The sequence below is a fragment of the Gastrolobium bilobum genome, unplaced genomic scaffold (genome assembly GCF_033153095.1).
Source record: "Gastrolobium bilobum isolate Gb01-03AN ecotype WA unplaced genomic scaffold, APGP_CSIRO_Gbil_v1 utg23192, whole genome shotgun sequence".
Classification (NCBI taxonomy): domain Eukaryota; kingdom Viridiplantae; phylum Streptophyta; class Magnoliopsida; order Fabales; family Fabaceae; genus Gastrolobium; species Gastrolobium bilobum.
The window spans coordinates 228,590-253,304 of NW_026898001.1; the positions used below are offsets into that span (position 1 = coordinate 228,590).

Here is a 24,715-nt window from a genome sequence, read left to right on the forward strand (position 1 = left end):
ATTAAACATATTAATCAATAACCATTGATTTAAGTGATAAGAAGCTTATTTCCTTGATAAGAGATTTTAATTCTGAGTCTTGAAATGAGAAGCTTATCAGTTAATTTAAGGGATAAAATCATTTAATTAACTGGGACCACCCATCTTCAGCATGTTTAATTAAGATACAGCATAAATCATTTGAGGCATATGCCTTTGGGGCTCTGGTATTAGAGAACAGATTCGCCAATCGTCCAACAAGTAACTTACTAGATAAAGTCCGTCCTTCAGTCATAAATCTCCTGGGATTCGATTATGCTGTGCTGACTGAAAATACGAGATAGAGAAGTTAAGGAAGCATTGCACACAGAATTTTCTCATTCTATAATGATAAAGAAAATTGGTGAGTATGTGATACAGGAGTAACATGAAAACAAATGAAACATTATTATTGCCGCCCTTACTGGTCATCTTTTGCGACTCGATAATATCTCTCCGCATGCTGGCGCTGACCAATCAGTTGAGCAAAACGCTCATCATGAGTAATTACAATTAGCTGAAAATTTTCCTGGCCTTTCCTGTCCTCCATGATCCTGCATGTTAAGGAAGATAAAAGCAGATGAATAACAATAATTAACTCATTATTAGCAATTTAATCAAAAACTAGACAATCTATTCACACACTGATACGGACCAACCACTAATTAACAGAGCTAAAAGGGAATTAACACAGAAACTGAGATCTGAATATTCAACCTTCGTATATTTAATAGCAATTGATTACAGACAGAGACTTAATAACAGAAATACTTGCGGGAAATCAGAAATTACAATGACTCTAAATGAAATCACAATGCAGAAAATGTAAGATAGTGTGAAACACATATGAGAGGTTCCACTCTCTCCCAATCCCAAAAAGGGCCCAAGCAATTCCCAAAGATTCCAGATGTCCCCTTTCCTTGCTGCCTCCCATCTATATAACAAACTCAATGACACTCATGCTCTATTCTGTTGGAGGGCATTCCAGTCAATATCTTCACTTGTTAATAGCATTACCAATTTGGGTCAATTATTGCATTTGAGGCCCAAACCAAAGTGGGTTCGTATCAATACTCCCCCCCTAACAATCACCTTGTCCTCAAGGTGATGATCATTTTCCGGGGTCCCATTGCTTGAAATGTATTGGCCAACTAATCCATGAGATAATATAACCTCCACCCGGATCCCATTGTCCATCATCATGTAACACCAAGAAATAATATATTATGCCAAGAACAGTGCCCATTATGTCAAATTGAAGAAATCTTACCAAAACAGCACCTATATCTCCACTTTTCAACAAACTGATCCACCGTGAGGTCGTCTAAAACATGCTTTTCATAGCTCATAAATGCATCCAAAGAACCCCGAAAGAATATTGATTGTGCAGCACTGTTAGACCATAAATGAATTGCAAAAGAAAGAGAGTCCAAGGTATAGGCCTGGTCTCTTATAAAAAATCCTCCAAAAGAAAAAATATGCTTCCACCCAAATTGTCGTGAATTCAAGCAAGATATATGAGCAATATTATACCAAATCATTCGTAAAAGAGAGAATGATATGTCTCCAGGTCTATAATCTCAAGCTCCATTTTTTCTGATATAGCCTTGCCAGAATTTGAAATAAAGGTAGGAACTAATAAACCAATCTTAAAATAGTCCATACCACCATAAATGTTCCTCAATAGTGTCTCCCACCACCATGGAACGGGGATGACAGCAGTTCCAAACCATATCTGTCCATCTTGAAGACCTTTAGCCACAATAAGGCCTCTCACTTTCCTAACATTGTCATCATGGCATGATCCATATACAAGTGACGCTATTGCATTCATGGATGCCCACTGGATTTCCTCCACCTGTTCCTTAAATGCTGTGTCAAACCAAATTCTTTCCATTGAATCCTTTGGTCGAGCATGTTGTGAATGTTTGCAAGGATCATCTTTCCATATATAATGACTGACTTCATCTTGACCCCAGGTATTACCTGCTTCCAAATCTGAACGAGCAAGACATGACAGAACCTCCACCTTTTGGCCAGAAATTTCCCCCCAATCCTTTAAGGTTTTGTTTGAAGTGAGCCCTAGCAAACTAAAAGAGAGTTGCAACTCCCTTTCTGACTCTCGCTCCTCTGGGTTAACGGTTAGAACTCTGTCCATCTCAGCCTGCTCCCCCTCTTCCGCGTCGTCGTCCTCCACTAACAACAGATGCAGCTGCCGTACCTGACACCTGTTGTTGGGATTCCAACGTTCGTTACCTTTGAAGCATAACTCCAGATCCTGCTGTTCACGCAGCTCCGCCGGAGACAGTAGGCGACCCTGATCGGAGGAAGCCTCCGACGCTTGGTTACCCATGACTGAGTTTGACGTCTTCGCTGTAGATCCCTCCTTCACATTTTCGTTTGCCTTATTTCTTGTGGCTGTCGGACCAGAGTTAGGGCTCATATTATTTGACTGAATTTCGTTTTGGGCCGTTTGAACTTCCCTGGCCCATGTGGGTATTTCCCCATCCTCTGGCCTCATTTGGGCTTGAACCCGCACGCAAGCCCAACGAGCGAGGAGCCCAATTTTTGGCCATCAATCCCCAACCCTCATCTCTCCACGCTACGTTTCGCTTCTCTATTTTGAGAGAGAACTTCATCGTCTTCGACAAACTTAGATGGGGGTACATCAGAAGTTCTTCGCGTATACTGGCACGCACCCCATTCAACCATGCTCTAGGTCTTCATCTTCAAATCGTAGAGCTCCTACCATCTTCTCAAATTCTGTCCGAAATTCAGCCACACTTCTGCTCTGTTTAAGGGTGTACAGAGCACCATATGGATTGTCTAAGGCCTCCGGTTGGAAACGGCTGAATAACTCTCGTCGGAACAGTCCCCAGGTGGCGTTTGGATTGCCCACCTCCCACCATCGACACCAATGGAGTGCCTCGCCTTCCAGACACACCACCACTGCCGCTAGCTTCTCTCCTTCGGTCACACCGTTCACAACGAAATACCTCTCCATCTTACATAGCCAACCCGTAGCGTCTTCTCCTGCAAACACCGGAACCTCCAACCGTCGGGTCAACAGAATATTCAGATTAACTCTTCGTCGATTTCGTTCCTCCCGTGTATTTATTTTGTCGTCCTCTAATTCGTTCTCTCCATCTCTGGAACGACCTTGCCTATGTCCGGCCATTTCGTCCAGCCTTCTGATAATCTCCGTCATTCCCCTTTCATTGTTGCCTAGCCTCTGAAGAATCTGCTCCTGTAGAGCTTCATTAGCGTCCAGTCTCAAATGAACCTCTTCTTGTCGAACACACCCTCTGCGCAGCCCTTCTTCCAACGTATCCAATCGGCTTTCCATTTGTCTAGTCCAGACCATCCCACAGAGCTCCAAGATCGGAGCTCTGATACCAATTGATACGGACCAACCACTAATTAACAGAGGTAAAAGGGAATTAACACAGGAACTGAGATCTGAATATTCAACCTTCGTATATTTAATAGCAATTGATTACAAACAGAGACTTAATAACAGAAATACTTGCAGGAAATCAGAAATCACAATGAATCTAAATGAAATCACAATGCAGAAAATGTAAGATAGCGTGAAACACATATGAGAGGTTCCACTTTCCCAATCCCAAAAAGGGCCCAAGCAATTCCAAAGATTCCAGATGTCCCCTTTCCTTGCTGCCTCCCATCTATATAACAAACTCAATGACACTCATGATTGGAGGGCATTCCAATCAATATCTTCACGTGTTAACAGCATTACCAATTTGGGTCAATTATTGCATTTGAGGCCCAAACCAAAGTGGGTTCGTATCACACACCTTAGGAGAGCAGCAGCCAGACTTTCGGCATTTGGTCCATCCAGATTTGTGGTTGGTTCATCCAATGCTAGTATTCCACAATTGAGGCAAAACGTTTCAGCTAAAGCCAATCGTATGATAAGAGACGCCAGGACCTGCAACCTCACAATTTAGTCATGCTTATTTATTTATTTATTATCTTTTTAATAAAAGAGAAAAGTAAAAAGAATACTAGACATAGCAATCCCTTCAGTAATAACATACCTTCTGACCCGCACTGCATCTTCCTCTCATTTCTAACTCTGCATCACCAGTCTGCATGAGAACCTGTATGGAATGCAAAAGAACAATATTCCAAAATTTGTGAGACAATTAGACAGCTTTTGCAGGAATTAGCATTTCAATATAAAGATGTCAAACCTTGTAACTATAGGAACGGGTCCCAGCACCTTCGGAATCTGAATGAATACAAATGTAGTCTATATCCTGTCCTCTATAAGTTTGTTGCCACAATTCCCTTATAATTTTGTTGATTTCTTCCATTTTCATTGTGTGGAAGCGCATCAGTGCTCTGAAAAAAGAATCATAAGGAACACAAATAAAAGTAGACTTTGATTTATATTTTAACACATAAATATCTAAATTTGTTGATAAGTTCCACCTTATTGATTAGTACTTGAAGACCAGAAATGGTCAATTGTATGTCAAACATAATATGCTTTTCTTTCATAATTTGTATTTGTATGTCAAACATCATAATCAGCTCAAAAACAGACGATAAACACAAAAAGTGAGAATACAAATTTAAAGAACTGCTCGAAAAGAAATGCATTTCTCTGCTTTGACCTTATTATACTTTTGATTCTCCTGGTTCTAGTATAGTTTGATCTTGGGTTTGGGCCCCCCTCGTTTCAATTGCAACAATGTTGGGTTTGTATCCCCCTCGACTTGATAATGCTTTTTGCTAATGTGGTACTTTGATCGACTTTATTAAGGTCAAAATTACATGTCACAATGCCAAATCAACAAAGGGAACTACGTCGATGTCGATCACCGAAGAGGACTTAATTGCACCAATTCAAAACCTATGAGGACAACATTGTCACAATTCAAGCTAAATAACTAGTGGGATCAAATTCAAACAATAGTGTTGAAGGGACCTAAAGTGTAATTCAGCCTCCTCCTTTTTCAAGTCAGGAAGAATAGTGCATATGCACTTACATACACAACACGTGACATAACCACAGCATGCAACTGGCCAAGCAAAACATAATATAAACATAGTAATAACAAACATATCCAGCACTACCCAACAGCTTGTACAAAAGCTGCCAAGCGACATTGACACCTCACAATGCAAAATGAGGATGCTATATGTCTCACAGCTTTTGAAGCACAAGAAACAAACCATGAGAGAAAGGGTCTTACGAGCTCAAAAGAGGTGGTGATACGGTTAAGCCATGTAAATGGTTTGGGATGGCTTATGAAAGAGGAGATCATTGGGGATCACAGCTGCTCTCAACCGTATATGTTGACTCAGTAGAGGATAGTTGGGAGGGAATCCGTTGGTTAGAGTCACACTCCTGGTGTATCTGAAGAAGGCTGGTATCAAATAGCAAGAGAGGCATCATTTTGGGGGGATCCAGGACATTTGGGATTTGGCTTGGACTTGGGAGAGAACCAGAGTCTCTCAAATTGCTCTGGCTTAGTTTCTACATCTATTTCTTTTCAGTAATTTCTTTCCTGTTAATTGTACTCTTTTCCTTTTGTTAAAGACAGCTGTACTAAATTTGGTAGAGTCTTGCTAGATTCAACTTGATCAATTAAGTTTTCTATCTTACTCTTTGATTTGGAACTTTGACACTTATCAGGCGGCCTTATTGATCTATTAATTATACATTGCAAAGCCATGACTAGCCTATGACAAATAATACAAACTTGACAGATGGAGCGGTAAACACTACTGAATTTTAATAAACTTACTTATCAAGGGCACTGTAGTATCTGTCCAGATCCTTGTTTGCCATTTCAGTTGTCTGAAAAAAAAAGTTGACTAGTCAACAATATAGAATGAATATTAAAGAAGAAAGTGTACAAGTACAGTATAACAGTAGATTACACCTTAAGCTGGATAAGCTGGTCAAAGTATCGGTTATCTATGTCCTTGTATTGAGGCTGCTTAAGATCAATCTTATTTTTGGAAATATTGCTCTTGTAAACAGACATGGTTCCATGACACCTGTTTAACTGTCACCAAGGTAAAAGGTACACAACCAAAAATAGGGAGAAGCAAGATGTGTCAATTCTATACTAGAAGGTAAAGCACATAACTATTGAAGATGGGAACATATAAATGGTAAAATGTCTATCAATCAATCACGGTAGTTGGCTAAACTAATTACAGATTGCAAGCATAGAAGTATGACTCAGGGATTTGAAATTACCTCTGAAAGAAGCCTCTCCCTCTCCTGTGATAGTTTCTGGAGTTCAGTTTCAAATGTGTAAACCCCACCAACCTTCAATATATTTTCTTCCAGTGTTTCAATTTCGCATGCTAGCTCATCTACTTCAGCCTTTGTTTTCCTGTAATTTAAGTTGTCCTCAATATTTCTTTTTAATTGATCTTGATTTCGCATCAAATCTTTACTTTTGTTTAGTTCAGCAAAAATTTCCTGCTTCCTGGTATCACAACTTTGAAGTTGAGATTCTGATAGAGATTTCTTTTCCTGCAGTTCCTTCAACCTATCTCCTTTCTTTAAATCAGAGTACCTGGACAAACAATACTCGTGTTAAAGAAAAGTGGACTCCTAAAAACTAACATTTTTCAAGCTGATAAAGCTTACTCTTTAATCTTAGAAGTCATTTTAAAGAGTGCTTCGACGTCTTGCTGATAACTTCTCTTTTGTTCAACAAGGTCTTCATACTGGCGGTTAAGTCTGATTTTCAGTTCATTATGATCAGCAAGTAATTTATCCTTTTCCTTGGATAAAGGTCCAAGAGCTTCTGCCAAATGCTGCAAATACCAAGGTTTTGAGTGTAATTATACATTGACTTGGTCAAGAGAGAGAAAAAGACTTCAGCATTTTAAAAAGAGTAGTTACAAATAAATCAATTAATAAATTTGGGAATTTTGATTGAGGCAATGTTTTGGAAAAAAAGAAGTCAAATTTTTTTTCTCTATAAATAAACACAATTTGAACATAATGAATTGGGAGATAAAGTATACACAATGCACCAAAAATAGTTTAGAAAGAAATAAACAATAAACAATTGCATGTTCTGTGTTGAGAGAATTAATCATTTTATTGAATTTTCTTTTAAATGTGTGTGTGTGTAAGGTACTCAAACACATGGAGAGGGGTAACAAGGTAATTGCACATGCTTATAACTTATAAGTACCCATCAATGTGTCAAATAATTAAACAACCTTTTCATCAAGATCAACTTGGGTCTTTTTTTCAGTCAAATGTTCTAATTCTTCTTCTACCCTTTTAACATTCTGCAGTGTATTAGCTGCTTTCAATTTCTCCTCCCTTAGAGTATGCCACCGCATTTGAATATTTGATAGATCATTCTCCATATACCTCTGTTCTTCCCTTAACTTCTCCAATCCAGAATGCAAATTGTCCCTTTTAACCAAGATATGCATGGAAATAATGTTAAGAATAAGCAATATCAAACCATGTAAAATCCATAGGATATATAGGCAATTTGGAACGGCAGATGATATTAAGTTGATGAAAATCAATTATCTTAGTGGACCTAGATTAAAATTGGCCATGTTAGTAAATAGTAGAAATTAAAGGAAGCTGCTTATTATCAAAAAAAAAAAAAAAGGAAGCTACTTACTTTGTGCCCTGCAATGCGTTAAGCTCCAATTCAATTTCTTTCATAGTCCTCACTGCTTGTCCTCGAAAATCAAGCTTGTATACTAAATCCTCAACTTGCTTTTGCAAAGCTTGAGTTTCTTGGAAAAGTCGATCAGCGGTTTCAATAGGTTGCACCAATGCCTCAACCAAATCCTTGTCAGTCTTTACTTGAGCTAAAACACCTAAAACCTGAAACAAAGTTACAGCAGTTGTATAAGCTAAAACAAATTAACACCAAGAAAGAAGGGATCTGCGTTTAGAAAAGGCAGTGACAAGTATGGAGGTATTGTCTACTTAAAAGAAATTTCAAGGAAATTAAAAGAGATTATGATTATTACATCATCAAGCGCTTGAGATTTGTGATCCAGCTCTTCCGTGAGTTGCTGGAGTTCCTTTTCAGCATTAGGGATTGTCTCCTTGCTAAGTTTAACATACTCTTCATAAACCATACGAAGCTTGTCCAACTGCTGATAATGAGAGTCAGCATTTGAGGACTCCACAGCAAGAACTTTCATATGTTCAGCTGAACTAGCAGCCTTCACTCGTTGCTGTCATTACAAGAAAAAGAAGCCAATTAAAAACCATATAAAGTGTTTGCTCAAAGCCAACAGATAATATTATAATAGATGTGAAATCTTCCAACCTTCTTAACAAAATCATCTTCTTCTTCTGCAGAGAAAGGGCGCTCACAGCACGGGCATACATGATGAGCTCTGGCAACCCTTTCAAAAGGATCAAACATTTGCCGCATACCATCAGCAATGTTATGTTTGCTGCAAGGAATCACCAGATAAAGCATCAGTACATTTTAGACTACCAAATCAGTGACAACACAAACATCAGCTTGATATGATCACAAAGATGACTTCATGAAATTGTGGTCTGGCATAAGTTTACCTTTTCTGGACATCTCTTTTCTCCTTAGAAGACTCCAAAACTTTAAGATAAGAGTCAATTCCAGAGCATTGCTGATCGAAAGACTGAAGCTTGGATTCAATAAATCTCTTTCTTGCTGCAAATAAATAAATAAATATAAATAGTGCATATTAGCATATAAACAACTAAGGCTTTGTATTAGTTTACTGGTTTACTGTACTGCTGTAGTATTGTTTCTATGGTGTGTCACACACCTGATTATTACTCATTCTGTTAGAGTTTGATTTTGTTAGAGTTTGTTACTTCTTGTTAGGATGGTTATCTGCTGAGTCAGCAACACCTGATCTATAAATAGGTCTCTCTGTATCAGTTCATTACTGAATATACATTTTACATCAGAATCATATCAATGACTTCTCTCTCTCTCTCCCTCTTTCTCTTCTGTATACATCTCTATTATGGTATCAGAGCCTTCGATCTGAAGGTCTGATCCATATAGAGCCTATTCATGTCTTCCGCTTCGGATTCACCTTCCTCCAATCGAGAATCCTCACATCACGAATCTTCACATCACGAATCTTCATCTCATCCATCGTCACGTGCAAAACCAGTTTCGAAGATGGAGAACAAAGCTCCACAACTGTTCAATCAACAGATAACAGTGAAATTGACGGAAGAGAATTACTTGTTGTGGAATCAAATTGTAGATCCAATCATCACGTCACATCAGATGCATCATTTCTTGGTTAATCCTAAGATACCTCTTCAATTTCTGTCAGAAGATGATCGAATCAGTGATGTCCAGAATCCTGAGTATGTGGAATGGATAACACAAGACTCAATGCTTCTGTCTTGGCTTCTTCAACCGTTTCAGAATCGATTCTGAACGAGATATTAGGAGTAAAGTTTTCATATGAAGCGTGGGACAAAATACACAAATTGTTCCAAGGAATGATGAAATCAAAAGCAAGGTTGCTGAGATCTGAATTACACGCCATCAAAAAAGGATCAAAGACTGTGAAGGAGTTCCTTTCTCGAATCAAAGGTATTTGTAATTCTCTCAAGTCAATAGGAAGTCCAGTTAGTAATGAAGAGTGTTCAGATATTATACTTGGAGGATTACCAGCTGAATACATGGCGTTTATTGCGTCTGTTCATGCGCGCGAAAATGCTTACTCCGTTGAAGATTTGAGTATTCAATTGATGACTCATGAACAAATACTAATGAGACAATCAGAGGCGTTGATTTCAGAATCTGCAGCAGTGAATTTGACTCAGCATAATTCAGAAGCTGGAAAACAGAGTAACAATAGCAATGGTGTGAACAGTGACACTCTGTTTGCCCCTGTTTTACGTACCCAGGAACAGAGCACTGGTTTTCACAACTCCAGTCGCTCATATGTGCCAAACAGAGGCAGGGGACGTTATGGAGAACGCAACTACAATAGAGGAAGAGGACGTGGGGCAAGTGGAGGAAGATCTAATGTTTGTTGCCAACTTTGCTATAAGTTTGGACATGATGTTCAAACTTGTTGGCATAGATTTGATGAGCACTTTGTTCCCACTCTTCCACCACCCAACATCACCTCTCATTCTCAATTTTTTCCTCAGATGTTTGCTCAGGTTCAGACAAATCAGATACCTCAACAGCGTCATTCCTTCCAGTATGTTCGTCCTCAGAGTGTGCAACCACAAGCTATGATTACTGCTCAATCTGGAATTCTGCCCACACCTGCACCTGCCTTGGAATGGTATCCTGATTCTGGTGCAACACATCATGTCACCTCCAATCCTCAGAATCTGATGCAGAGTCAGCAATTGAGTGGTGCAGACCAAATACTGATAGGCAATGGCCAAGGTTTGGCTGTCACAACTATTGGTTCCTCCAATTTTTCTTCTCCCTTTGACACACACACACACTTGCGTTTTACAAATCTCCTTCTTGTTCCTTCCATTATGAAAAATCTTGGGAGTGCCAGCCAATTTGCCAAAGATCATTCTGTGTACTTTGAATTTCACCCTTCCTTTTGTCTTGTTAAATCACAGGGGACACACAAAGTCTTTCTTGAAGGTATCCTTGACTCTAGTGGTCTTTATAAATTCAACGGAATCAATCTTCATCAAACACCAACTCATGCTCCACAAAGTGTCTCATGTACTCCCTTTCAGCAGCCTTCAAGCTTGATATCTCCTATTTGTAATACTGTTTCTTCACCAGTATCTTCAGTTTGTAATAGTAATAATCCAGTGACTGCTACTCAGTCTTCTGAGCTAGGAACTTCTGTTTACTCAATGTGGCATTGTCGTTTAGGACATCCACATAAAGAAATTCTTAAATCTGTTCTTCAAGCTTGTAATATACCTGTGAATAATAAAGCTGTTGAGATGTTTTGTTCAGATTGTTGCATTGGTAAGGCCCATTGTTTGCCCTCTTCCCCCTCACATACTGTTTACAATACTCCCTTTGAATTGATATACAGTGACCTATGGGGCCCTGCTCCTATAAAATCCATGATGGGACACTTGTACTATATTTCCTTTGTTGATGCAAATACTAGATTTATGTGGATTTATCCTTTGAAACAGAAGTCAGATGCACTTCAAACTTTCAAAAAATTTCACTCTCTAGTACAAACACAATTCAATGTCTCTATCAAGTCCATCCAAACCGATTGGGGAGGGGAGTTTCGATCCTTTACTCAGTTTCTTCTTCTTCATGGAATCAACCATAGAATAGCATGCCCTCACACCCATCATCAGAATGGAGTGGTAGAGAGAAAGCATAGGCATATTGTTGAAACTGGTCTCACTATGCTCTCTTCTGCCTCTCTACCAATGAAGTATTGGGATTATGCATTTATTTCTGCTGTATATCTTATTAATAGGTTACCTACAGCAGTACTGGATTTTCAAACTCCCTATACAAAGTTGTTTCATGTTATACCTGATTACAAATTTCTCAAAAATTTTGGTTGTGCTTGCTTTCCCTTTCTCAGACCATACAATAAGCACAAGCTGGAATTTAGATCTCAAGAGTGTATCTTCCTTGGCTATGCTCCCAATCATAAGGGTTACTTGTGTCAAAATCCAGATGGTCGTGTCTTTATTTCAAGGGATGTTTTATTTAATGAACATAGGTTTCCATTTCCTCTATGGAATATTAAGCCTGGCTTCCCTAATGCATCTATAGTTCCTGCTTCTATTCCTCTTACTGTTCTTCCCAATTTTAATGTTCACCAACCATTCACCTCTTTTCCTACTAATGCAACACATTCTGATCACAACACTCATCCTGTTCACAGGCTTGATGAACCAGCTATTGTCTCCCCTACTCCTCAACCTGCTTTGTCACAATCTCCAGTTCTGTCATCTTCTGTACCAATTATGTCCCCTACTTCTGTCTCACCTCCTCAAGATAATTCCTCCAATTCTGGTCAGTCTTGTTCCCCAGTACTCTTGTCACCAATTTCTTCCTCCTCACCTTCCTCCTCTTCTGATTATCAGCCATCACAAACAGTGAGTCTTTCCTCTTCCCCTCACTCTATCACTACAAGGTCCAAGAGCCTAGCCAGATCTCTTGCTCTCCTCACTCATATGGAACCTGTAACTGTTAAACAAGCCTTGGCCAGCCAACAATGGCTGGATGCTATGAAGGCAGAATATAAAGCTTTACAATCTAATCATACTTGGACTCTTGTTTCTCTTCCTCCTACCAGGAAAGCTATAGGCTGCAAATGGGTGTTTAAAATAAAGGAGAATCCAGATGGGACAGTCAACAAGTATAAAGCTCGCCTAGTTGCTAAGGGGTTTCATCAACAAGAAGGTTTTGATTACTCAGAAACCTTTTCTCCTGTTGTCAGGCCAGTAACAGTAAGAATTATGCTCACTCTGGCTCTCACATTTGGCTGGTCATTAAGGCAATTAGATGTGAATAATGCCTTTCTCAATGGAGACCTCACTGAAGATGTTTACATGGTACAGCCACCAGGTTTTGAGGTTAATAATAAAACTCTGGTTTGTAAGCTCAATAAGGCCTTGTATGGCCTTAAACAAGCTCCTAGAGCTTGGTTTGATAAGCTCAAACAAGCTCTCTCAGACTTTGGCTTTAGGTCCAGCTGTGACCCCTCTCTCTTTATTCTTCGTGATGCTCACAGATCTATATATGTGTTGGTATTTGTAGATGACATTATTGTGACTAGGAATGATCCTCACTTTATTCAACAACTGATCCGTGCCTTGAGTTCTAAATTTGCTCTCAAAGATCTTGGAGTTTTGGAGTATTTTTTGGGTATAGAAGTCAAGAAACATTCTACTGGTGCTATTTCTCTTTCTCAATCTAAATACATCGGAGACCTTTTGGCTCAGGCTAATATGTCAGATGCAAAAAGCATTGCTTCTCCTATGGCTACTAGTTGCAAATTGACAAGGCATGGCTCCAATTACTTTGATAATCCTCATCACTATCGCTCTATTGTTGGTGCATTGTAGTATGCTACTATAACAAGACCTGAGATCAGTTTTGCTGTCAATAAAGTGTGCCAGTTCATGGCAGAACCTTTACTTGATCACTGGCTTGCTGTCAAACGTATACTCAGATACCTTAAAGGGACTGTTTCTTATGGTCTCTTGCTTCAGCCAGCCTCTGCACATTCCATTTTGCCTCTCACAGCCTTTTGTGACGCTGACTGGGCTGGTGACCCTGATGACTGCAGGTCTACATCAGGTGCATGCCTCTTCCTTGGTCCTAACTTGGTCTCTTGGTGGTCCAAGAAACAATCCTTGGTGGCCAGGTCTAGTACCGAGGCAGAATACAGAAGTTTGGCCGTTGCTTCAGCTGAAATTTTGTGGATTTAGTCGCTTCTTCGTGAGCTTCATGTTCCCTTGGCCACTCCACAAGTCTATTGTGATAATCTCAGCACTGTTGCACTATCCCATAACCCGGTTTTACATGCCAGAACCAAGCACATGGAGTTGGACATTTTCTTTGTTCGTGAACGGGTCTTATCTAAGGATCTTATTGTTTCTCACATTCCAGCCACTGATCAGTTAGCTGACACTCTCACCAAGCCTCTTTCTGCTCCCAAGTTTGCTGACTTAAGATCCAAACTCAGAGTTCTGGATGTTTTTCAACTCCATCACTCCTGAGTTTGAGGGGGCATATTAGCATATAAACAACTAAGGCTTTGTATTAGTTTACTGGTTTACTGTACTGCTGTAGTATTGTTTCTATGGTGTGTCACACACCTGATTATTACTCATTCTGTTAGAGTTTGTTACTTCTTGTTAGGATGGTTATCTGCTGAGTCAGCAATACCTGATCTATAAATAGGTCTCTCTGTATCAGTTCATTACTGAATATACATTTTACATCAGAATCATATCAATGACTTCTCTCTCTCTCTCTCTCCCTCTTTCTCTTCTGTATACATCTCTATTAGTGCAAAACATTGTGTTCAATAATTATTTAAAATATAAAGAATGTAAAGTACACAAATAATACTAAAACAAAAAAATTAAAGTCATTCCTTATTTAAAAGAAAATTCTAATTAAGTGTCCACAAGATAAGTAAACTACCAATGAACCATTGCAACATAACAGATGCAGAACTCAAAACACTGATTTCCCTAAAAAAACCAACAATATTTACATACAACTTCTTTGAATGATAGATAGCACATACATTCCAAATCCTTGTGGTGCTTTGATAGGTTACTGTTAACTTCTTGTATTTTCATCTGCAACATATTGACTTCCTTCTCAGCTTCACGGTACTTCACATTCAAGTCATCGAATTCAGCTCCAACAGTCCTACACCACAAAAAGCATCAATACCAGGGAATTCATGATCAACATAAACAAACAAACAGCTTTTTCTATCAGACAACCATAAGCATGCAAAACCAAAAAGTTAACAGCAAAAGCACCTAAGGCACTCAGAATAATAATATTACTTTCAAATGCCATGTGCATGGTCTCTCTGATGTTTGATTTACTAAAGTAGAAGCTCCTAACTCAATCAATTTTCATACTAAAATCCATATATCTCAACCAAAAAGCATGAAATTTTCATGATTGTTAGAACCAGACAAGCAGCAGAGAATAAGGACAGGTAAAACCAACATAGAATATAACATGTTCAACCAACACCAAACCACAGGACTACTCCACGGGAAAAACAGAAAATTCATTATGATCAATGATGATTACAAGAAGCTTCTGTTCGACACTCTAACCCTAATCCAACGGTAAAAGATATTCTGTAATAACCTTACTACTGAAATTTCACGATAAGATGAAAACACCTTAATGGGTCAAGCCCAAATCTAAATAGACACGTTTGCTGGATTATGGGGAATTAGGTTAGAGTATAATGCTATACTATTCAGAAAAAAATTTAGTCCAGGCAGATTCTAAAATATAGGGTTGTTTTCATAGCTTCTTTGGGGATTTCGGCTCCTGGTTTCATTAATTAGGGAGTTCCTTTCTAATTTTTATACGGATTGAAGAGCTCCTTTGAGCAAATTTAGTTTTACCTCTCCTTCTTGTTTTAAAGTAGGAAGATTATTGATCCCTGACTTATGCACCCTGCTCTACTTTCAATAAATACTTGCATCAGAAGAAAAAAATAATGAAGAAAAATAAAAGGCCAGGCCCGTTTGCCATTTTAAAAATAAATCAGAAAAGAAAATATTAGTATAATAGGGAAAACAGAGGCATAGTGTGCACATAATTAATAATCCAACTAACACATTTCTTCTCATTCAAATAGTAGTAGAACAGACTAGCTACAGAAACACTACAAACTGAAATTTCTTAAAGATAGTATGATAAGTAAGACACACAATGATAGAAAAGGTTTCCCCTACCTTATTGCTTGCGTAATTTCCTTCTTCACATCCTTATCAAGAGGAACCCTCCCTTTTAGCGCCCTTCTTATTTTATCCTTCTGGTCATCAATTCTGTAAAGAAGAATAAACAGATGATCATCAACTTCTAAATATATAACTAAATAAAAAGATAATCAATCTACATCTTTCTATGTTTCTTCTTCTGATTCTCCAACTCTGCCTCCATAAGAGATAACTTCACTCTGTCCTCTGAATCAGAAGCCATTATATCCTTCTCTCGATTGACAGCCTTAATCTTTTGTTCCATACTATATAGCTCACTTTGCCTTTGACGTATATTTTTTTCAAATTCTCTTTCAGCGAGTTGGTTTGTCTTCCTCTCAACCTCAATTTGCTGCAAGCATTACATGAAATTATGTTAATCAAATTTTCTGGATGTTTAAAATTAAGCTTATAAACAACCAAATAACACCAAAGAGCAGGCTGCACTCACCAAATTACTTTCTCTTTCATCTATACGAGAAAGATTTACATTAGAAATTTGAAGTTCAAATGAATCACGCTCCATTTCCTTCTCTTTAATGCTCTTTAACAAGCCACTCTGAATGTATAACAAACTATTAACATTGTACAAGTAACATACAGACATTTGACAATAAATGGATGCATTCACACACCAAACCTTGATCTCTATCTTAGCTTGTTTTTCAGCCTCAGTATTTTTCCAACGGTCATATGCTTTTATGTAGCATTCCCATGCAATCTTGAGTTCATTGTCATTTGCTTTCTGCACAAAAAAAGAGGGGAAAAAAAAGAGAGTCAGTCCCCCCATAATTCAGAAGCCCCGAGGATATTTTAGAATATGTAACATTATTAATATATTCAATAATCATGTTGTTTCTTCTTTTCAAAATGGCGAAAATAATTTGAAAATTATGTCAATTTAGAGAAGCAGAATCTTCAAATAAGAAAATAAATTCATTAGAGAAAAGAAAGAAAGTGCCGGAGCATTAAGATAAGATATCCTGCTAAAGATAACACTAAAAAAAAGAAACACATCAAGTGAGTACAGCATGCCAATCTCTCTCTGTATAGCCAGTACAGAAACCCTCTATGGTAGCCGCTAGCCGAGTACCACAAGCTAAGAAGATCCATTATCCCAAACATTCAGTTATTGCGAGAAATCATGATTGAAAATTCTGCCATCTCATTTTCTCTCCAATCACATGCACATAATAGTGAATATATATAAACCGAAAGGAAGAACAGACGAGTCACCTTTCTATCTTGCAGATCCTTTTCAAGATTCACCAACCTTGATTTTATTCGATTAGTGAGGTTTAAAGCAACCTCATCACCGAAGGGTGACTTTGGAAGAGACCCTAAATTATACCCAGCAAAAAGATTTTCAATGGAGGAATCACGTTCAATCTTCAAAGACATGTGAGCCTGCAGTTCAAATTAGAGACAAAATTACAAAAAACATTCCACACAACTGGATGTCAGTATAGGCATCAACTTGAGTATCAATTCATTTACTTCTGCTTCAATTTGTAGCTTGCTAATCTCCCAGATGGAATCATCAATGGTCTGTTTGAGGAAAGAACTTTTAGTGTCAGTGTCAGCCATCTCTCTTTCCAACTTGCTTATTTTTGTTTCTAAAATTGCAATCCTTTCTTCAAACTTGGTCTTCCATTCAATCAACTCTTCATCAGTGTCTGATCAATTCAAGAAGCACAAGAAAACATGAGAAACTTAGAAATATATTATGAAGGCAATATCTGAGATGTAAATCCAATAAGATTGAAACTATAACAAGATAGAAAAACTAAGATAAATATTTTTTAAAACCGGCTCAATGATGGTAATACATATACCATGGTCAACACACCTTCATTCTCCTCAGCAAGAGCAGCATATTGTTTCTGTTGTTCCTTAAACAGAGTGCTTCGTTGAGCAGTCTTAGTTGATATCTGGTCCTGCAGCTTCCGCAAATCTTTCAATGTTCTCTCCGCATCGTGAATTTTAGCATCCAAATCTTGAATGCTTCCATCCAACTGTTGGACCTGACATTTTAGAGATTCTGTTTTCTCCTGATCCTGTGCAATGCTTTCCCGAAGCTAAAGGAAAAAAAAAAAAATTAATTAGATTTTCTTTTCCCTTCTATTTTGGGACATTGCGGTTTTCTACTTTTCTTTATGCTTATAGAGTTATAGTTGTCAAACTGGCACAGAGCTTAAGTTCTAAAATAACTAAACCAAACATGAAAGCACAGCAGAACTTTTACTTCACTGCATAATGAGAATGCTCCTGCAGTCCTGCCCCCTCCAAAAAAATAAATAAATAAAAATACAGTGGCACACGAGAAATAGAGGTAGGATTTTGTAGAGTTCGAGTTCAAGATTATTACAATAAAGAAGCAAAGCAAGGAAAGATGATTTGCAAATTTTATTTATCTGTAGAGTTGTCTAATTTTGGAAGAGAAAATAGACCTTATAAGCAGCATCTTTAAGAGTTTGAAGATTTTCCAGTTTCAGCTTGTAAGTCTTTATCTCGTGATTCTGATCCTTGTGAAGTTTCTTTATAACCTCCAGTGCCTTTGTGTATCTGCTCAGCATAAGAGCATATATTGACTACCAACTCTAAGTCATAATATAACATTAAGGTGGATTTGTAGATGATACCGAGTAGCGGAAAAGATATCGTCAAATTTCTTCTTTAAGGTGGAAGGATCCTGCAGAGGCCAGTTGGCTTCATCTTGATGAACGAATATAACATTCTCCAAAATGGCCTTCGAAACACCCATGAGCGCGGGAATCTCTCGATCCATGTCAGCACATCTATAGCTAAGGCAAACTTTCTGACAGAGCAGAGCAGAGTAGATTAGATTATAACCATAACAATGTAATAAGTATAAGGAGAAGAAGAAAATAAGAAAAGTTAATGTTTAAAGAGTACCTCGCCAGAATGAGGATTAATAGTTTGAAGGACACTCTCAATAGCCTTGAATTCCATCTTGGAGGCCTTTTGTGTGAGCTGAAAGGACCTTATGCAAACCACGTCTTTTCCCGCGGCTGTCTTGAATCGGAGCTTAATCTGTCCCTTCGTTTCAGTTTCTCCGGCAACCTTGGGGTCGTGAATGAAGCTGTGGCCAGACCTCGCGTTCGGAGGAAACTCCCCGGTGCATGATAGCTTCAAGCATTCAATTATTGTCTGCAATTCATGATGATAATAATGATGAAGTAAAAGTCAAGTAAGTGTGTGAAGATGAAAGGAATGAACATACGGTCTTGCCAGCACCGTTGGGGCCAACGATTAGGGTTAATGGCTTGAAGAAGGTGATCACGTTCTTATTCTCCGGGTCGAAGCTCCGGATTCCTTTTATCAACATCTTATCAACCGTACTCATCTTCTGTTGCTTCCTCTCCAACACAGCCCTTCACCCTTCACGCTTCACCTCATACTCATACTCAGTGTAGTGTAGCAGGAATTTACCACTCTTTCTTTCAAAGTCAAAACTTTTATGTTGGGCTGGGCTGGGCCTGGCCCAATCCAAAAATATAAATTAAATTATATACACATTCATTCCCTCCAAATCCAATGGAAGTGGGTGGCAAGTGGCAAGAGATGAAACGGTTGAAAGGGGAAGAAGAGGGTTTCACGCGACTTGCGTCATTTGTGTGCGATTGCGGCGAGCCTTTCTCAGAGGAACAACTTGAAGCCATTGAAGCCACCTTTCAATCCTCTCTCCCCAAACTCAAACCCAACAACAATAACAATAACAATAAACGTCCATTCAACGCTCGCCGTTTGCCCAGATCGCTTCTCGCTCTTCAACACCCAAATGCTAAAGCTTTTTCTTTCTCCTCTTCTCAAGGTTCTATGTTATTTCCTCTCCCCCATTCTATTTTATTATTTCCCATACAACTTCTCCATTCATTTCGCTTCTTTTTTTTCTTTTCTTTTTTAAATTTGTGTTGCTATCCTTTCATTACTTACACTAATTAAGTCGTGGATTCCAATAACCAGCTTGTTCCTTTCTGCTGTTGTTGATAGAATGCTATGCTTTTTTTCTCTACTGTGTCTGATGAGGATTTATTATTTTTTGACTCTTTCTTGTATTGGATAGTATTTTGGTATAGCGATGCGTGAAAAGAATTCCATTTGATTACGAAAATACAGTGATTTGTTACTGGCTTTGAAACATTTTCAAATAGTTTTTGGCTACTTAATATGGTTCAATTCAACGGAAACCCAGAAGATTTATCTTTTTTTTCTTCTGCTAAATAGGATTTCGGATAAATTTGTATCTACATTTCCTCTAATTAAAGATATGTTTTTTTTCTTTTTTTTTCCTTATGCAGGCTATTCAAGGATGAAATTGCCGGTAATGAAGTTTAGTGGCCAAATTATGTATAGCAGGACTTTTAGTGATGTAGAGAAAGCCGCAACAAAGCTTTTAAAAATTCTGGAAGAAAAGAAAAAAGAGACGATGCAAATTGCAATTGGACTTGACATTGAGTGGAAACCCTCCTTCAGAAAAGGTTGGTTAAATGGTTCAGCTTCTTCTTCTTCCTCTTTTTCAATAGCTGATTATGTCATTTACCTGATTGTATTGGGAGTCTATTACAATTGCAGCATTTAGGCAATGCTATCGATGGTGTAACGGATATTAAGATATTTTTGTTAGTTTAATATGAGAGCAAGATTAAGGGAACTGTTTTCCTGCCTATTATGACAATTGCTTTCCTTGCTCAAGCTTCTAGAACTTGACGATGGACAGTCTTGTTGAGGAATTTTGAAATTCTCATGGGAGGCAGAGCCTCTCTATTTCGTGTTGCAATGTGGATGAAGGTAAAGACTTATAAGTTGAGTATTTTGGGGGGTTGAACTTCCCCATTCTAGCCAATTGCTTGGCTCTTTACTCCATCACTTGGTTTATGGATTATCTTTTCTAAAAGGCTAAAAGCTTTGTTCACCTATGGTGAGAGGGGCATTCCCTACGTTTTCTACCGAATAAGAGCTTTCTCTTTTGCCCCTGTAAAAACATAATTCTTTAAATAAAATATTGCCATAACTTATAATTACTGAATCATTATTGTATAAAACATTCATAGGTGTTCCACCTGGAAAGGTAGCAGTGATGCAGATATATGGTGGCACTAGTCATTGTCATGTTCTACATCTAATTCATTCCGGAATCCCTCAAAATCTACAGCTTTTACTTGAAGATCCCACAGTTTTGAAGGTTTTTTTTTCCTGTTAAGCTGGATTTTAATTTTCTAGTTTTTTTTCCTTTCTATCTGTGGGAACTAATCAATTATCATAAGTATTAATACAGTGTTTGACGTATACAAGGTTGGAGCTGGGATTGGCGGCGATGCTGTTAAGGTTTTTAGAGATTATAACATATCTATTAAAGGTGTGGAAGATCTTTCTTTCAATGCTAATCGAAAGCTAGGTGGAGGTCCTCATAAGTGGGGTCTTGGATCTTTGACAGAAAAACTTTTATCAAAACAGGTATGTTTTGAGTTCAATATTCTTACAACCAGACTAGACACTGTGATTCGGACTGGTCCAGTCTTCTTCTAACACCTGATGGCCCAATGGAGGCTTTGCTGGATCTTGAATAGGCAAAAGGAGAGCAGCCTTTCCTCTCACCATTAGACCAATGCAAAAAAATTTGTTAACGTTATAATTACTATTTTTTCATAGATATTTTTATTGACCGAGTAGTAGTTAATTAAGAAATGTTTTGTATAAAAAAATAATGAAAAATTTAATTCAATTTAGTTTACTTCACTTAATTCGTAGTTCAATTCTGAATAAACCATTTCTTCCTGTCCTTTTCAATTTAGGGGCTATTTGGGTTTTCATGATGCAGTTTGAGTCGGGAGAAAGGTTTTGTCAGACCAACAGAATTTGTAAACATGTTGGGAACATTCAAATGACAAAATTGAATGCCATAAGTAATAAGAAATAACATTTTTGTTTCTTTGTTCATTTTCTCCTTACTTGATCATTTGTATTCCTGCTCTCACACAAAATAGAGATAAACCATTAAGTATTTAATTTCCATAACTGCTTGGTCATTGTCCTTTTTTGGTAAACCTTTTCGCTCTTTTTAATTTTCTTTGCCCGAAGGGGCACGGAGACTTTTCAACTGCTTTCTTGAAAAAGGTGAAGAACTACTGTAGGACGATATTTATCAAGTTTGTTATATGTGCAGCTTAAAAAGCCCAGCCAAATAAGAATGGGAAATTGGGAGACTCCTGTTTTGTCAAAGGAGCAACTAGAGTATGCTGCCACAGATGCTTTTGCTTCTTGGTATCTCCATCAGGTAAATATTAAATACTAAAAACCATCCACCACTCATTAGCCTCATTGTTGTCAAACTATTAAGTAATGTCCTCAATCTAGCCATGTTATAATCACATGACATGATCCAAGGAATTCTTATATTCTATTGCAGGCGATTAAGGATCTCCCGGACGCCCAGGAAATTACTGACAAAAGTGGCGAAGTTGATGGTGTACCGCAACAATGATTATATCCTTAGTCTGTGTATCAAATTTCATTTGTTGTTAATTATATGCAATTATTTATATCTGCTAAATGTCTGTTGTAATCTTATGAGAATGTCCCAAGAAATCAAACCGTCTGGAATTAGTCCCTGTTCTGGCCATTAATTTTTATTTGTTTGATGGTGGATGTGGTACTAAGGAAAAAGAAATGAAATAAATTGATCATTTTGTCTTGGGAAATACTCCGTAATGTTCATTTCAATGTTTCATACATTGAGCTTATAACATTGAACTCTTATCGTGTAAGGATGTTATCACCTTTCATAATAACATACTCCGTCCCACTTAATATCTCCCCTTTTTTTTACTCTTCTTTGAGCAAATTTCTTGCTGGAAAGTTCATTTGTAATTAAAAAAACTTCGTTGCAGCACCACCGAAGTCAAGAGGGTTCTTGAAAATATTAAAGCTATCATTAACTTGTATAGCTTTATGTATATTTTACTAATATGCATTATCAGTGTAAAGGAATTTATACTAATATTTGTTGTATTTTAACTTATTATTTATTACAATTTCATTCTCTTTAATATATATATATATATATTTTATATTGGCAGTTTGTATTCATTGAATAATTTACTAAACATCAAAGTTATCAATTTAAAAAGTATGTGATCAATCTCACCCTAGATATGATGTCATGATATTAAGTTGTCATAATATCAAATTCACGAAGAATAATCACACTCTGCTTTTGAATCAGCTATGAGCAAATTAAAACCAAAGAAACCGTTTTCTCCTCATAATTAAAATCTTGTTTCTAACCAATGTCAATATATAACCTGCAGGTTGCAATAGGAAACTGCAGGGTTAATTGCTATTCCATTATCTTTGCTCCCTTTCCATTCCCAATGTGGTATATGGAAGGCATGCATAATTGAAGCTGATCAGTGAGCCCCTACCGTCCCCATCACCCCCCCGGAATCCCCATTGGTTTATGAACCTCATTCAATTCAAGATCTCCCATCACTTTAACACGTGATGTTAACGGCTCTCACTTTCAGATTGAGAGAGACCCGTTAATAAAGGGTTTTCCAATGGGACAAGGTTTAAAAGTTAAGAGTCGTGGAGTTAGTGAAGTCTTTTATTTTTTCATAGAACAAGTGAAAGAACACTTTTTTTGAGGCCAAGTCAGAATGTTTTAATTTTATCCAGTGCATGTGAATCTGTTTTTTGTAGCAGATGCTCAAAGAAAAGTTTGATTTCATGCATAAGAATAACTTGTATATACATATTGCTCTCGAACTGAAGCGCTCATAATTTTGCAGTCATTGAGCAAAAATGGTGCGGTGTGTAACGTCGTTTATCTCCCCATGTTTTGTATATTATTTGGTATAAAATCTAAACTTTATTTAATAGATTAAATAATAAATAGTATCTATCGACCGAGAGTCATTACAAAACTAGATTTTTTAGATATTATAATAAAGGGAAAAGTGTTTATACTTTTAAATGACATAACCTATATCATTTCACTCTCACGGTGAAACCCACACCTTTATATTTTTTTTGTCTATTTTCTCTCCTCCTTTATCTATCTCTTTCTTTCACTTAAAATTACACAATTTTATCTCCTTTAAAATGATATATACATTTTTCCCTATAATAAAAGTTTAATAAGCTTTGCTGAATGAAGGAAGGTTCTGCTGCCGACAGTGGAGGATAGAGGCTAAAGTTGCTGTTAAGAGTCAAGTATAGAGGAACATTTTAGCATATAGCATTGAAAACGACAACTCATTTCTTAAGGTGGTGGCAATTGGAAAAACGCATTCTCACATATCAAGCTAGCTAGCTACTTTATTTTCAACATTATTGACTAAAAAGAACCAATTATCATGGACGAATCTCCTCAATCATGCAAAAGAGAACGGAGGAATGATCACTAACTAAAAAACAACATTAAAGTATTCCAAAAAAAAATTAAAAAATTAAAATATTGGATAAACAGAACAAAAGGTAACTACGCTTACGTTTACTCTTTTTTGTATTTTACTTGGATAAAAATCATTTAACAGCACGCATGTGCCTGTTCTGTTTAATTTTAATTTTTTAAAAAAATCAGAATCCTGTTTAATAAGAGCACGAACGATACTGGTCGGGCCAATTCTATGAAACAAAATGTTTTAACCTCTCTTTTTTTTCAATATAAACTCAGTTATTTGTGAAATAGAATAGAGAATTCCCTTTTTTTTTGGTGAGTCAAGAAAAATTATTTGTCCAAACTTATGTATGTTGAGGCAAAAGTGTGCCAGTGAAGGCAAACTTAATGATAATCCTAAAGTGAAGCATCTCATAAAATATGTAAAGAATAATATTTCTACAGTTACTACATATAAGTTATCAAGTGATCTGTATTTACATACAAAACGATATCATTTTGGAATTGAAAAATTAAATAATTATAATTATAAAGACTTTAATAATTCTGAAATAAATTAAAATTACAAAAACACCGTAATTTCTGCTCAAAACAACATCGTATTAAACTTATCTGAGTAGAAAAAGCGAACGAATGTTTAAAATAAAAATACAGTCCAAGTGTCCAACGGTGTGGCATGTAGTCTACCCCTCAAAAAACATTTGTTTGTACCAGGAAAGCCCATTGGATAGTGAAGGGCCAAAAGGATGGTTTCGTTGCACAAAAATTAAGAAATTCAAGTCATATAGAATTCTATTATTATGAGGATGCAGTGGCATGAAACATGTCTTCTTCTGCCTTAT

General features: G+C 37.3%; 2 protein-coding genes across 3 annotated transcripts; one reads left to right on the forward strand and one right to left on the reverse strand.

Annotated features, from left to right (window-relative positions):
• Window positions 1–55: 55 nt before the first annotated feature.
• LOC133312029 (DNA repair protein RAD50) lies at window positions 56–18,867 on the reverse strand. 2 transcript variants are annotated; one of them, XM_061513165.1, is made up of 26 exons: window positions 18,696–18,867; window positions 18,368–18,622; window positions 18,094–18,269; window positions 17,902–18,016; window positions 17,301–17,529; window positions 16,949–17,127; window positions 16,688–16,858; window positions 16,092–16,196; window positions 15,903–16,010; window positions 15,592–15,803; window positions 15,428–15,520; window positions 14,242–14,369; window positions 8,582–8,696; window positions 8,328–8,457; window positions 8,023–8,232; window positions 7,665–7,873; window positions 7,243–7,444; window positions 6,659–6,828; window positions 6,260–6,584; window positions 5,937–6,062; window positions 5,799–5,851; window positions 4,236–4,386; window positions 4,080–4,142; window positions 3,837–3,970; window positions 444–572; window positions 56–306 (listed from the first exon to the last, which is right to left on the reverse strand). In XM_061513165.1, the coding sequence occupies exons 1-26, from the start codon at window positions 18,816–18,818 to the stop codon at window positions 267–269; spliced, it is 3,951 nt and encodes a 1,316-aa protein (XP_061369149.1). In that variant the 5' UTR covers window positions 18,819–18,867; the 3' UTR covers window positions 56–266. The 2 variants fall into 2 exon arrangements, with proteins under 2 accessions (XP_061369149.1, XP_061369150.1); XM_061513166.1 differs by lacking the exon at window positions 18,696–18,867 and having other exon boundaries at window positions 18,094–18,265; window positions 18,368–18,491.
• Window positions 18,868–19,009: 142 nt separating this feature from the next.
• On the forward strand, window positions 19,010–22,086 carry LOC133312045 (3'-5' exonuclease-like). The gene is made up of 6 exons (XM_061513185.1): window positions 19,010–19,286; window positions 19,774–19,953; window positions 20,527–20,657; window positions 20,768–20,929; window positions 21,639–21,749; window positions 21,882–22,086. Exons 1-6 carry the CDS (start codon window positions 19,010–19,012, stop codon window positions 21,954–21,956), a joined length of 936 nt encoding a protein of 311 aa, XP_061369169.1. The 3' UTR covers window positions 21,957–22,086.
• Window positions 22,087–24,715: the final 2,629 nt, after the last annotated feature.

Coding starts and splice junctions, on each gene's coding strand:
- LOC133312029 (XM_061513165.1), bottom strand. CDS start 18,818: ATGAGTACGGTTGATAAGATGTTGATAAAAGGAATCCGGAGCTTCGAC. Junction 15,804..15,902: donor ATGAAAGAGAAAGTAATTTG/GTGAGTGCAGCC, acceptor TAATGCTTGCAG/CAAATTGAGGTTGAGAGGAA. Junction 14,370..15,427: donor GAAATTACGCAAGCAATAAG/GTAGGGGAAACC, acceptor TTTGTGGTGTAG/GACTGTTGGAGCTGAATTCG.
- LOC133312045 (XM_061513185.1), top strand. CDS start 19,010: ATGGAAGTGGGTGGCAAGTGGCAAGAGATGAAACGGTTGAAAGGGGAA. Junction 20,658..20,767: donor AAGATCCCACAGTTTTGAAG/GTTTTTTTTTCC, acceptor GACGTATACAAG/GTTGGAGCTGGGATTGGCGG. Junction 21,750..21,881: donor CTTCTTGGTATCTCCATCAG/GTAAATATTAAA, acceptor ATTCTATTGCAG/GCGATTAAGGATCTCCCGGA.